Source organism: Lynx rufus, unplaced genomic scaffold, assembly GCF_022079265.1.
Source record: "Lynx rufus isolate CCGP_SWC_20201006 ecotype Redwood Valley unplaced genomic scaffold, mLynRuf1.p SCAF_19, whole genome shotgun sequence".
NCBI classification, from domain to species: domain Eukaryota; kingdom Metazoa; phylum Chordata; class Mammalia; order Carnivora; family Felidae; genus Lynx; species Lynx rufus.
Window position 1 is genome coordinate 456,979 of NW_025814833.1, and position 15,268 is coordinate 472,246.

Genomic DNA, 15,268 nt, shown 5'->3' on the forward strand with positions numbered 1-15,268 from the left:
CAACCCCATTAATGGTATCGCAAGCAACCTTGCCAACAGAGAAGCTAGGACTGGCCCCACAGCGGATTGCTACTCGGCATTGTCCTCCAGGGTGGGGCTGTCACCACTGCCTCCTCATCCGTGCCTTCATTTATTCATTCATGCATTCATTCCAAAGTATGTAGCTGCCATTTTCCTGTGCTTGGCCCTGCACTAGGTGCTGTGGGTGCTCAGCAATGAGAAAAATAGGTACGGGCCTGGACTTCATGGAGCTTAAAGTCTAGTGAGGAGGGCAGAGAGAATTTATGAAGAACCACACACATGGATGTGAGATTACAACTTGTAATAAACAGAAGAAAATAAAGATCAGGATGTTGTGCATGCCCACACAATCAAGTATTAGGCCAGGAAAGGACTCTTGAGGAGGTGGTGTGTAGGCTTGACCCTGAGACAGAGAAGGCACCAGCCAGGCAAACAGTGCAGGGAAGATGTGTGCAGGAGGGCTGAGGTGTGTCTCTGCCTTGGGCCCAGGGCATTTCCAAGCCCTTTGCCTTGGAGGAGTCAGGCTTTCAGAGAATCAGGCTTGTTGGCTTTCACTTGTCAAACAGACTCTGACTGCTGCTGTTGAATCTTTTCAACACCAACCCTAAGACCATGTACATCACAGCTGGCTAGAAAACAGTAAAATATAGATGCCTGGGCTGCACCACCCCCCTGCCCCGAGACCTGGATTTAGCAGGAAGAGTGAGGTCCAAGAATTTGTGTTTTTAACAAGATCCCCAGGTGGTTCTGCCATAGGTAGTCTGCTGGTCTGTGGAGCATTCCTGGAAAATGTTGGCAGGTTAAAGTCAAATGCCTTGCATAACTGGCAAGTCTATGGTTACAGTCATTGGTCACTTGCTTCTAGGTTGCTCAACCTTAGTCCACCAGAACCCATCATGCACATCACTGGAGTAATCATATCATAACACAAACCTGAGCATTCCACCTCTTTGCTTAAACCCATTCTCTTTTTGCCTATTACTTTCAAAATACATCCACTTTATTTAGCAGAAATTAAATGGTTCTTTGTGCTTTTGCTTCTACCTCAACTTGTGCTCCTGCTGCGTCCCATTTATCCTTTTTCAGCCTCATACTTCAAATAGTGTTTGGTGCAGGGTAGACACTGGACAAACATTTATTTACTACTATGACGATGATGGGTTTAAGCATGTTGTATTTCACTGAGGCCTGGTAGATTTCAAGTCATGAAAATTATATCTATGAGAGATAGAGCTGTCTTCAAATTTTGGAAGATCTATGTCATGTGAAACACTTGTTTTGAATGTCCCTAGGATCAGTCAGTGGAACTCATAAGAAGTCAGATTTTGATTCCATGTAAGGAAATGTGTGCCATGTTTTTAAAGATGTAGTCATCTGCATAAAAGTTCCCTGTCACCTACAGTATTCCAGGTTGATTCTATGATCACTTGGTAGGCATTTGGTGAAAGTACTCAAACATACAGTGGAATTTGGAAGAAATAACCTACCATTCTTGAAATTATATCCTGTGGGGGAAAATTAAGGTAAAGGGGAAATGGAAAAAAAATGAACTCCCCATTCCAGGGAAGTAGAGTATTGGGTTTATGTCATCATGAACACCACAAATGATGTGGAAATGTCCTGGTTCGGAGCCTATGGTCAAGGAAGAATTTTTGAGATGTCTTCTATGCAAAAAAGGTGGTTTTATTACAGTGCACGAACAGGACCCATGGGCAGGAAGAGCTGCACTGGGGTTGTTTTGGATGACTGATTATATACTTTTAAATTTGGAGGTTAGGGATAGCATAAGTCTCTAAGGAATTTTGGAAGCAAGGTTTCCAGGACCTTGAAGGGCCTAGCTGTTGTTAGGAAAAAATCATTTTTCACTGTCTAGCAAACCTTAGTTATGAGACCCTTCAGATATATATCAGTAGGCCATATGCTTGGAGGATGATTGCTAACATATATATTGGGGAGTAGACATAACGGAAGTTTCCAATGGAATTTTTATATGTTAAAGTAGACTTACAGGGTCCTGGGGGTCGGGATAATGTTAAGCCAAGATTGTCTTTTGCCCTTAGCAAAGTGTCAACATCGAGGCGGCTGAGGTCCTAGAGGAAGGTCAGTCTGACTGTCTCAAGGATTTATAAGTTATAAGGAAAGTTTTTCTTTTGCCTTTGTTTCCCATATAATAACTATATACATCATACATGGAATACTTTTTCTATACTATAGAATGGACTAAAAATTAATATCCCTTATTTTTTTCTTTTGTGATCCAGTAAGTAATTTAGTCTCTTACAATGTCTATGGATTATCATTATAAACATTAATTCTCATTATAATATTGAAATGTGCAAGTGCCAGTTAAGAAAAATCTGCCATAATTTTAGATAAATTAGCTTTTACCACTGTAACTAAAGGAGGATTCTAGAAAAAAAACAATTAAAAGTGTATCATGTAGAGAGACAATAACTCCAGATCTATTTTAAAAAATTTCACTGGGAGAAAGAGCCATGGCAATCTAAAGAATAACACTACAGATCAGAAAGCTCATTTGGCTGAGATTTAGCTAAAAAAAAGATAGCAACTGCTATAAAATTAAACAATAATTTTCACAATTGATTGCCAGTAACTATTTTTCTTTTTTATTTGCACATAAAAGGAACAAGGAGACGATGGGACTGAAGAACAGAATTTTAAACATCTTTGTCAGCTATCTCTTGTCTTGTTCTTTTTATTAGGGTCACTTAGATTTTAGTCATGTGAGTAATTTTTAGTAAGACTTTTTAAAGACTTGGATGCTAACAACAACTAACAGCTCCTGATTTCAAGGATTTTCAGTAGATTTTGTTTATTCAATAAGTCGAAGGCTATTGGGGAGGCATACCTTCTCAGTACTTCCTAGGGTTACTTCCTTGGGAGGAATAATAAGGGAATGACTGACTCTAAAAAAATTTCTCCAGGCAAAAGTTGCTTGCCACTGTTTGCTTCTTCTCCTTCCACTGTTTAAAGCCTAAACTCTGCTTTGCTTAGAACTTTTCCTTTCTTTGCCCCTCTGTTTTCATTTCTTCCCCATCCCTCTTTCTTCTGCATCTCTCAAACAACCTAAGATGAATAAGTGCCAGGGATCTATTGTACAGCATGATGACTATAGTTAACAGTGCTATATTTTATACTTAAAAGTTGCTAAGAGGGTACAGCTTTAATGTTCTCACCATAACAACAGCAGCAACAACAAAATGGTAATTACATGAGGTGAACCTTACTGTACTAAGCCCTTTGCAACATACACATGTATCAAGTCATCACATTGTATACCTTAAACTTATGTTTACCTTACCTAAAGGTAAGGTATAAACATGTTTATGTTTACTTATGTTACCTTACCTAAACTGACACAATGTTATGTCAGTTATATCTGGATAAAGCTGGGGGGAAATGAAAAAAATAAATCCTGGTCCCAGACAGTGAAGTGTGCTGAAAACAGCACTGGAGAAGTAGGATATGGATGTTCCAAGGCCTGATCTGTCACGCCAGGAATTTCTTTAACTTCTGTGGTCCTCAGTTTTATTATTTATAAAAAAAAGGGGGGATTGGATTACCTTACACTAGAGTTAGTTCTAAAATTTGACCTAAAGTAGCACACACATCATCATGCTTTCTGTGCCTCACTAGAATCATCTTCTATTTTTCAAAATTCCTCAGACTTTTGTTTGTTTTAAAGGGGGCCTTTGCATCTATTAAATACTGCGATCTTTGCCAACTATGTCACAAGAACCTGAGTTGTGAAGTTCTTTTTAATTAGTTTTAAACTCTAAGCGCATTTAAAATTCAACATAAATAATGCAGTAATAGCCATGGAATGGGAAAAGTCTCCTCTGGAATCTGTTTTTATTCCTTTTTTTTAACATTCATTTATTATTGAGAGACAGAGAGAGAACATGAGCATGGGAGGGGCAGAGAGAGGAGGAGACACAGAATCCGAAGCAGGCTCCAGGCTCTGAGCTGTCAGCACAGAACCCGATAAGGGGCTCGAACTCACAAACCGTGAGATCTTGACCTGAGCCAAAGTTGGATGCTTAACTGACTGAGTCACCCAGGTACCCCTGGAATCTGTTTTTATTCTTAATATGAAATAAGTACACTAATACCTGATGGAGAGCAATGGATTAATACCTTAAAGAAAAGAAAGAATTTCTTATCTACTCTGTACCAAGAACATTAAAGGCACTTATGAATATTATTTCTGGTAATCCTCACAAAAACCTGTTAAGGAAGACATTTTCTTCCTACACCTCTGAAGAAACTGAAACTCAGTAAGGTTATGTAACTAGCCTAAGGTAACACACCTACTTAGAGGCAGGACTGGGATTTGAATCCAGATTAAAACGTATATATTCACAACTAAATGCCACTAAGTTGTACACTTTAAAATGCTTAATGTTGTTATGTGACTCTTATTCAAAAGACAAAAAAGTTTTTAAATCAGAAAAAAAGGTACAGCTCTTTCTCACTTACAGTGGGGTTATGTCCTGATAAACCTATCATAAGTTGAAAATATCATAAGAAGAAAATGCATTTAATATACCTACTCTATGGAACATGACAGCTTAGCCTAGCCTACCTTAAACATGCTCAGAACACTTACACTAGCCTACATTTGGACAAAATCATCTAACAAAGTATATTGTAAAATAAAGTGTCAACTATCTCATGTCATTTATTGAATACAGTAATGAAAGTGAAAAACAGAATGGCTGTAGGGTACAGAATGATTGTCAGCATATGGGTTGTTCACCCTCATGATCTTGTAGCTGACTGTAAGTCCTGGGTCATTGCCACTGCCCAGCTTATGAGATTATCCACTACATATTGCTAGCTGGGGGGAAAGATCAAAATTCAAAATTCAAAGTATGAGGGCACCTGAGTGGCTCAGTTGGTTGAGCATCCGACTTAGGCTCAGGTCATGATTTTGCAGTTCGTGAGTTCGAGCCCCGCGTCGGGCTCTGTACTGGCGGCTCGGAGCCTGGAGCCTGCTTTGGGTTCTGTGTCTCCCTCTCTCTCTGCTCCTCCCCTGCATGTGCTCTATCTCTCTCTATCCCTCAAAAATAAATAAATGTCAAAATTCATAGTATGGTTTCTACTGAATGTGTATCTCTTTTGCACCATTGTAAGGTCGAAAAATCATAAGTCGAATCATTTTAAATTGGGATCAGCTATATGGGTTTATAGTTTGTGTCAATTTGAATAACTCACAATATGATAAATCACAGTATGGTAAACTGGAAAATGCATAGGACTCAACTCTTTGACTAGCCAGCTCTGTGCCTTGGAACAAGTCATTTCACACCTCCAGAATTCAGTATTCCAGCCTGTAGAGTAAGGAAGAGGTGGACTACATGGATATTTTTTAGGCATCCCTTCAGCTCTTTCAGTCTGTCCTTTTCTTAGTCTATGGCAGAACACTATGCGGTCTTTATTGCCCTCTTGTGGGTGAAAGATGAGCTGTATCACTGTATTTATACAAGATCTCAGAATAGTTGGCTTATTAAAATAACAACAATAAACCCAAATCAAACATTGGGCATCATGCAGATAAAAAGACTGGATGACTGACTGTTCTGCTTTCTGCCTTCTTTTTCATCATGGTGACATAAGCTTAGACTCATAACCTTTCAAAATAAAAATAAGTACATAGTTTCATGCGTTCAGGAACAAAGGACAGATCAAGTAGACATTTTTCTCTCCCCTACCCACCCTATTTTTCTATTTCATTAGAAAATTACCTTTTTAATAATCTGCCAGTGTTTTTTTTAAATACTGTAAACAAGGGGCACCTGGGTGGCTTAGTCAGTTAAAAGTCTGACTTTGGCTCAGGCATGATCTCTCAGTCTGTGAGTTCGAGTCCCGTGTCCGGCTCTGTGCTGACAGCTGGGAGACTGGAGCCTTCTTCGAAATCTGTGTCTCCCTCTCTCTCTGCCTCTTCTCTGCTCTCTCTCTCTCGCTCTCTCTCTCTCTCTCTCTCAAGAATAAGTAAACATTTAAAAATACTGTAAACAAAATTAAAAGGTAAGACATATGGGAGAGGATTGCAGAAAACCATCAGTATGGATAAGATCAAAGGTTAATACCTATAATATATAAAAAAAAGTTTCTAGAAATCAGTAAGAAACAAAAATGAATGTTCTCCACCCAAGTGGCTAAGGACCAGAATGAGCTATTCATTCAAGAAAAAATAAAAATGGTCAATAAATACATGACAACTATTTACACTCAAAGGATGAAGAATATGCCAATCAAAACATGAGACCACTTTTCATCCATCAAATTGAGTAAATGTGGTTTGAAAGGAAGATAATACTCCACGAGTGATGCAGTGTTTAGGAAAATAGGCCTCCTCTTATTCTACTGGTATTTATGTAATTTGGGACAACTTTCTAGAGGGTAATTTGCCAATATATATTAAAAGCCATATAAATATTCACAATCTTTGACTCAGAAATTTTACTTATAGAAAACAAAGAGAGGGGCGCCTGAGTGGCTCAGTGGGTTGAGCCTCTGACTCTTGATTTCGGCTCAGGTCATGATCCCAGGGTCATGAGATGGAGCCCTGCATTGGGCTCCATGCTGGCCATGGAGCCTGCTTAGTATTCTCTCTCTCTCTCTCTCTCTCTCTCTCTCTCTCTGTCTCTCTGTCCCTCTCTCTCTCCCCCTCTGATCCTCTCTCCAGCTCATGCCTGAACTCTTTCTAAAATAAATCTTAAAAATTATTTTAAAAATTATAAAAAAGAAAGATGTGAATTAAGATTAATATTAGGGATATTCACTGATGTTTCATAAAAGGAGAGAGTTGGGAAATAATCTAAATGCTTAGCAATAAGTGTTTGAGTACATATATCACGGAAAATCCTTCAATAGAATATTATGCAAGCATTAAATACAGTTCCTATCTCTCTGTCTCTCTAAATAAATAAACTTAAAAAAAAAACCACATTGGTTTTGGCTCAGGTCATGATCTCACGGTTCGTGAGTTCAGGCCCCGCATCAGATTTTGTGCTGACGGTGTGAAGCTTGCTTGGGATTCTTTCTCCCTCCCTCTCTCTGCCTCTCTCCTGCTCACTCTCTCTGTCTCTCTAAATAAATAAACTTTAAAACTTAGCAAAAACTAAACACAGTTCCTAGAAGAATACAGGAAAAGTTAGAGGAAAGTTCAGTATATATATAATGAAAGATTATAATCAGTGTGTGTAGTATTATATCAATTTTATTTAATATATAAATATATTAATAGAGCTCCTGGGTGGCTCAGTCGGTTAAGCGTCTGACTTGATTTCGGCTCAGGTCATGATCTCATAACTCGTGAGCTCGAGCCCTGTGTCAGGCTCAGGGCTAAAAACTCGGAGCCTGCTTGAGATTCTCTCCCTTGCTCTCTGCCTCTCTGCTTGCACATACACTCTCTCTCTCTCAAATAAATAAACTTAAAAATAAATAAATAAATAAATAAATAAATAAATAAATAAATACATAATTAAAATCTGGTTATCTCAGAGTATTAGAAGTACAGATAACTTTTATTTTCTTTGTCTTGCTTTTCTGTTTCTTTTGTTCCTTAGTTTGATTTGTTTTATTTATTTATTTATTTATTTATTTATTGTACCATGGATGTATATAACTTTTATAATCAGAAAAAAAAAAAACTAAAGACAAGGTTTTAAAGTGCTTATTGGTGACGCTGTTTTCTCGTTGGGAACAAACGGAACAAGAGATGATTCAAAGTTTATACCAATACTTGTTCATCTATCAGCAGACTTGATATTGAGCAATATATTACAGAACATACCCTTGGATATGCTGTTTTTAAGACTGCCAGGAACAATAAAAGAGGAGAAAGAAGAGATAAACCTATCGCTTGTTTCCTAATGAATGCACCACAAGAAGGCATGATTTGTATTTTTATTCTAATCAATACAGCTAATGCTGAATTAAGAGGTATTTCTTTCACTATAGCAGCATTTCTCAATCTCTTTTTATCAATCAGTTAAGTAGAAGATGCACAGCTTGGTTTGTCTGAATAAAATTCAGGGGTGCTAGAGTTACACTCATTACACATTTACCCATAATTAATAAAGCATGAAAGGAATTGAGAGATTACTCAAAAAATACACATAGTTGCACTCACAAAACTCACCATTTAAAAAAGCACTTAAACAGGGTGCCTCGGTGGCTCAGTGGGTTGAGTGTCCGACTTTGGCTCAGGTCATGATCTCACAGTCTGTGAGTTCCAGCCCTGCATCGGGCTCTGTGCTGACAGCTCAGAGCCTGGAGCCTGCTTCAGATACTGTGTCTCCCTCTCTCTCTGCCCCTCCTCTGCTCATGCTCTGTCTCTCTCTGTCTCAAAAATAAATAAAAACATTTAAACAAATTTTAAAAAGCACTTAAATATGGCTGAATCAAAATTCTTTGCATTGCTTTAGAGAAGACCAAAACAATTTATAAAGACACATAGTTCACTGCAGCAGTTCCTCCATGACTAAAAATGACAATTTCTTCACATCTTGAGCTGTGAAGATGCTTATTCTCACTGGGAAAGCACTTTAGTAACCCTTAACCTCCTCAAAAACACCTCACACAAACATCACCACCTCCACCAGAAAATTAAGACTCAGATCCTTGCTCATTTTTGGAAACATATCAATAAAGGGACATTTAATAATTTCTTTAATTCTTGGGGCACCTGGGTGGCTCGGTCAGTTAAGCATCCTACTTTTGATTTCAGCTCAGGTCATGATCTCAAATTTTGTGAGATCGCGCCCGTGTTGGTCTCTGCACTAATAGCACAAAGCCTGCTTGGGATTCTCTCCCTCCCCCTCTCTCTGCCCCTCTCCCACATGTGTGCTCCCGGTACTCTCACTCAAAATAAATAAATAAACATTTAAAAAAGTAACTTCTTTCATTCTTGAAAGATACCTAACTTCTATCATTATCCCTTCCTTCTCTTAAAGAGAAAGGAGTAAAGAATGAGGGCTTCATTGGTGATGGCAACTTGAAAAAATTTAAAAGCAAAAAAAAAAAAACCCTCAGGAGGTGATGGTTATGTTAATTAGCTTGATTGTGATGATGATTTCACAGTGTATATGTATATCAAATCATCAAGTTGAGCACCTTGAATATATATAATTTTTATTCATCAATTATACTTTGATAAAGCCACGGGGGAAAAACGACCAGTTTTGAAAAAAATATATTAACATTTTATCAAAAGGTGTATCACAGTTTAACTGCCCTTAAATCAAGGGTAAGAAAAGCACTCCACTGTAATGAATCTTACATCTCCATAGCAAGGAGAGAAAAAAAGTGAAATGCTTATCTGGATCGCTGATGTATAAAATAAATAAATAAATAAATAAATAAAAAGTTGTAGTTACAACTACTTCAGGTAGTTCAAATGAAAGCAAAAATCCTTGCCCCAACTCCCATCCTGACCTTACTCAAAACACTGCCTTGATTTTCCAGCGGTTTTTTAAATTTTTAAATTAAATTGTGAAACTGAAGAGAAACCCATCTATCCCACACCCTCCACTTCCTGGAAGGATCATAGCCAAACTATTTCCAAAAAATGAGGATCTATACTCCTTGTTAAGACATCCAGAGATGGAGATTTCCCACTGGGTTATGAATTAGGCAGAAAAACAGCAAAGACAGAAAGCTACTATTTTGCTTTCAAAATATCAGTTTTGAATGAGCAAATCCTTTTAAAGAGGCTTATAAATCTATGATCTTCTATAGTCTAAAGGCTGCATTATTATAGCCTAATCAGGATTGTAGGTGCTGTATTTGAAGCATGGTCTGATAATTTGTTAAATGATTATCCTCAGAGATGAAACAGTACATGTAGCCAAAAAAAAAAAAAAATTTCCCCCGTGATTTCAATTGCCCAAAGTTCTTATAGGCAAAAATAGAGGAAGGGGAGAAGAAGCCTAAATCTGTGACAGATGGAATCAATGTAATAAACTTATGTGCTCTTGAGAGATGTGTGTCCATAATTTAAAAGTCACCACTATGGATATTTCAAGTCATTTGATGCTAATGCAAGTATCTTCAAAGTCCAATATGTGAGAAGCAAGAGAACAGTTATTTAACAAAATTATCCTTTGTTTTCTGATTTGTCTCACCTATATTTTTGTGTTTTCCTAAGATCTGGACAGCATTATCAGCCAAGAAAATAAAGGGAATATGTATATTCTGTCTATATTTTGTGATGGTTTTTAACATTTGCTTTAAATTATAAAGAAGAGATAAAGTGGAGAGTCAAGGTCCAATTCCCAGTCTCAATGCTCTTCATGCATTAAAAAGTGGCATAAAATAGGGGCGCCTAGGTGGCTCAATCCGTTAAGCCTCCAACTTCAGCTCAGGTCATAATCTCGCAGTCCCTGAGTTCGAGCCCACGTGGCTGCTTGGAGTACCTTGGTGAAAAAATGATCCAGAGGCCACATGTAGTGCAGTCTCAGAGAGTGATTTGATTGACAGGTACTGTCTGTCATGCCAACCAGTTTCTCAAAAAGAGAAAGCAGGGGGAGGAAAGCACAAATACTGTATACTGGTTATTCAAAATGCGTTTTTTATTCGCTTTAACACAGATGATTTTTTTTACAGTTGAAACAAAATTTCTGATACACAATTTTGAGGTTTTAAATTTTTTTTTCAACGTTTATTTATTTTTTTTGGGACAGAGAGAGACAGAGCATTAACGGGGGAGGGGCAGAGAGAGAGGGAGACACAGAATCGGAAACAGGCTCCAGGCTCCGAGCCATCAGCCCAGAGCCTGACGCGGGGCTCGAACTCACGGACCGCGAGATCGTGACCTGGCTGAAGTCGGACGCCTAACCGACTGCGCCACCCAGGCGCCCCCACAATTTTGAGGTTTTAACAGCACCTACGAGGAGAGGATTGTGGAATACCTCAAGGTAAAATAGAGATGGCTAAGGCAGGCACAAATTAACCTGAAATTCATCAATCCACTTGAAGACATATGGAATCTGAGGCCCCCTGAATGTTAGCCTAATACATGACAATAAACTAAAAATTTTTCTGTATGATGTTTTAATGGACTATTGAAAAAGAGTATAGTTCCAATTAGAAATATTCAAAAAATCCAGTGTTAATTTTAAAAAACGTTCTGAAAATACAGCACTGCACATTCTAGTGTACACAATTTCTAAGCCTATATGCACAGTTCCTGGTACTCACAGATTTCAGCCTTTGGTGTTTGATAATTTTACCCAAACTGTATGTCAGCACCCCACTGAGTGTTACTCACCAAAAATGCCACTGTTTTTATCACTTAGTGTTAACTGCTTTTATTAAGATATTGTGTAGTGATTTGGCAGAAGAAAATTGGTATGGCTAAGAGGAAAGGGGCTTCAGATGACCTGTCAATAAAATTAACACTTGCCTTGGTTAGACAGGAGGTCTATGAATAGAATACCCACATAATTTTTTTTTTTTACTTAAATGACCACATGCCATTCTAATAGTGACAAGTACTTTTGTGAGTGGATGAAGGTCTTTACATAAGCCTGAGATCTACAAATAGAAACTATTATAAGCAAAGTGCAAGTAGAAAGAGAAGGCCCCAGGTCTCATGCACTTAAAAACAATTAGCATTTAACAGTTCTGATGTACAGATTTTCACCCTAACATAACTGTAGCAAAACAATCATAGAACTTGGAAATCAGTGTGGCTGGCTATAGGCATAGGCAGGATAGGGACCATTACTTAAGAGCTGTGGGGTCCCGGTTCTGCTTTGGACCTCTGGTCTCAAAATTACTTGGACAAAGGGGTCACGACTATATTTAAATTAGAAATATTGAATATGACTGGGTTGAAATACCATCTTCCACTTGTCTGTGTAGTCCAAAATTCCCAGAGCTCTTAAAGTACATAAGGTCCCATGTGTAAGGCTGATTCCATATGCGGTGACAATGGAGAGTTCTAGGTTGTATTCCTGTAAAAGCTTCTGCTTCCTCCCCAGCCTACATGTCTTTTGGGGGGTCATTTCTAACTGTCCCTTACTACCTTGGGTCACTATTTTTATCATAGATGTTTTAAAAGTACAGATTAAAAACTCTGCAGGACAAACAGATCTTAGACTGCAAGACAACAAGAACTAGACTGCATATCTATAATACAGTATTTAGAGCTGGAAGGGACCTTAAGCCAAACATCTAGCCAGTACAGAAAATATTTTTATGGTATTTTAACAGATGGTCATCTAGTATCTTCTTGAATATTTTCATTGGAAGGGAGTTCACTATTAAGGCAGTCCATTCCACTGTGGGACAACTCTGTGAGAAATTCATTCCACCACTGGGTTAAAGTCGGCTCTCTTGTTACTTTCAACATCCTAGTTTGTCAAGCTGAACATACAGTGAAACATACAAGATATTAGTTCCTTCTACAATCAGTATTTGAATTAAGGAACCTTGTGAGAAAAGGTCATTACCCATCCACTCCCCACTCTTTTCGGAAGGTTTCTCTGAGAACAGAGCATGGTGGATCAAAGGACCATCAAAATTATCAGCAGACAGTACTGCATCCAAAGTCATATATTAAGCAACATTGCTAAATTGATAAGAGGTTGTCAGAGAAGCAACATCCCTATGCAGCAAAAGGAGACTTATGAAGTAAAAGCAGACCAACCATTTATTTGCAAGAGTGGTGGGTATATTTAAGCATAATCCATTCACTAGTACCATGTTACTTCAAACACAAAGAGTATAATCAAGTTACACTGCCATCAGTGTATCTCTTATTGAGATACTTTTTGAAAAGCCCACATGGTAACAAATCACATATAAGGACTTAAACAAGGCAGTGTACATCATTATACTCTTACAATACAAATTATTACAACCTTTTTATAATTGAAGCTTAGTACATCCTTGTTTGCATTATTATTTTTTCATTGTGACACAGCTCAAGAGTCTTATTTTTTTTCCTTTGGCAGAAATGTCAGAAACTGCTTGCCAAGAGTTCATGGTGACATTTGTTAGCTGATTAATGGAACACTTTAAGGGACAGCTGTAGCTCCTTAACTCCTTCATGCTATTGGGTTCTAAGTTTAAACTGCAATTTGAAAAATATTTAAATCTCTCAGGACCAAAGCTTTCTGAAATGCCCTGATACACACAAGAAGGAAACAGAAGAAATCACAAAAAATACACTTGGCTTGACAAAGATTTTTTTTTTAATCACTCTACAACCTCAATTTGAAAGGCTCTGACATACAACCACAACCTTCTACCTTTTACGTGTGTGTGCACTCTTAGAGGGGCACAGTTATTCTGACACTATTGACTGAACAATTTGGGGCACACTTTTAAAAGGCTTCCTACTTTTAACAGCATGAAGATCCTGCTTTGGAGCCACTGTTCAAGTCAATAGTATGACCTAACATGCAATGTTCCAGCTGTTCCTCTACAGCCAACACCTGCCTGACAGCTTCTTCAAAGGCTACTGTCACATTAGTATCATCTTTGGCACTTGTTTCTAGATAAGGGTAATCCCCATTCTCCATGCACCAGGTTTGTGCCTCCTCAGTAGTCACTTGCCTATCCTCTTTGTCTACCTTGTTACCCAGAACTACAAAGGGGAAGTGCTCAGGGTCTTTCACATCAGCATAGTAGATGAATTCTTTCTGCCAGTTACCAAGGTTCTCAAAGCTCTGCCGGTCATCCACGCTGAAGGTCAAGAGGCAGCAGTCTGCTCCCCTGTAGAAGGGTGTCCTAAGGCTCTTGAAACGCTCCTGCCCTGCAGTGTCCCAGATCTGGAGAGTTACAAAACGTCCATCTACCTCCAGATCTCGATTTAAGAACTCTACCCCTATGGTGTGAAAAGCCTGGGAGTCAAATTTATTGGTTACATAACGGTTCATAAGTGAGCTTTTCCCAACTCCACCATCACCCAAGAGAATAACCTTTAAGAGCAAGGATTTCCCACTCATTCTTGCAGCACCAGATGGGGAGGAGTTTATAACCAAGAGAACCTGAAAATAAAGGAAAAGTAGGAGGTAAAACATTTAAACCTGGAACTGAAATCAACTTTATAGTAAAATTTTCTGAATTATATGACCTAATAATTTAACTTCTCTTGATTCATGCTCACTAACTATATTATATAGTACAACAGAAGGAATAAAATTCTTTTTGCATACAAGGGAAAAAAGGTCTTGTTTTTCTGAGGTCTTTTGCCTGTGCCAGGAAAATGGCTGAATGCCATGGGTAAATGGACTAGCAGATGGTGCTATAATTTGGTTCAGTTCTGACCCTATTCTAGGGGAGAGAGCACAGAACAGGAATATCACTCAAATGTGTAACCATATTATTAGCTTCCAGTTTGGACAGGTCCAAACAAGAGGCAAACAGTATGAAATTGATTTGGAGTTTGAAGCCTGTTCATGATGGACCCAAGAATTATTGAGGAGAGAAAGCTGCATAAGCTGAAATTTTAATTCCATCAGTAGAGTTTGGGGATACAATTAGACCTTGGAGGAGAGATAAAGGTCAAGTTTCTTCAGGAATTTGCCTTATTATACTTGCATTGATACAGATACCCTCACAAGTAAAGGATCTTCCATAATCTTTTCTTGATTGTTGGCTGGTATCATTATAGCGGCTATCATTTAGGAAGAAAATCTTGAATAGCTTATTAATTTTTGTATGTAGGTTCTAATACCATAATAGTACCAATGAAAATATACTGTAAACTTTAAATTGCTAATAATTATACAGTACCCTTCTTGTTACCTCAGCAACATGTCTGTACATGGGATATCTAGAATGCATCGTAACATAAAAAGATCAAATTTTACTGAACAATTAACCTGTACTAGATTCTGTTAAGTACTTTCACACTAGGTCTAGTGTGGGAACACAACAATGATGATGTTAATTGGGTGTTATTTATGCAAGAGACCCAAAGAGATGAAAACTAAATACTAATCAAAAGAGCACATGCAAAAGAACTTCTGGAGGTGCACACATTTGAAATGTAATTTTAAAAAGCCCAGTAGTCCTTACTATTATGTTGGTGCATGTATAATAATTATATATTTTTTATAAATATTCATTTTTAAGAGATCAAACGAAAAAATATATATACCTACCCAGTTGGGTCTTTGTCACAATTTTAGTCTTTTCTTTTCCTTGTTCTTGTTTTGTTCTTTATTCTCAGGGTTCTAGAAAATAGATTGAAAAGGATTATTTT

The 15,268-nt window shown here is 37.9% G+C and overlaps 1 protein-coding gene across 1 annotated transcript; it reads right to left on the bottom strand.

Annotated features, from left to right (window-relative positions):
• Positions 1–13,400: 13,400 nt before the first annotated feature.
• RAB9B (RAB9B, member RAS oncogene family) lies at positions 13,401–14,006 on the bottom strand. Its single transcript, XM_047081774.1, has one exon. The coding sequence runs from the start codon at positions 14,004–14,006 to the stop codon at positions 13,401–13,403; it is 606 nt and encodes a 201-aa protein (XP_046937730.1).
• Between the last annotated feature and the right edge of the window lie 1,262 nt (positions 14,007–15,268).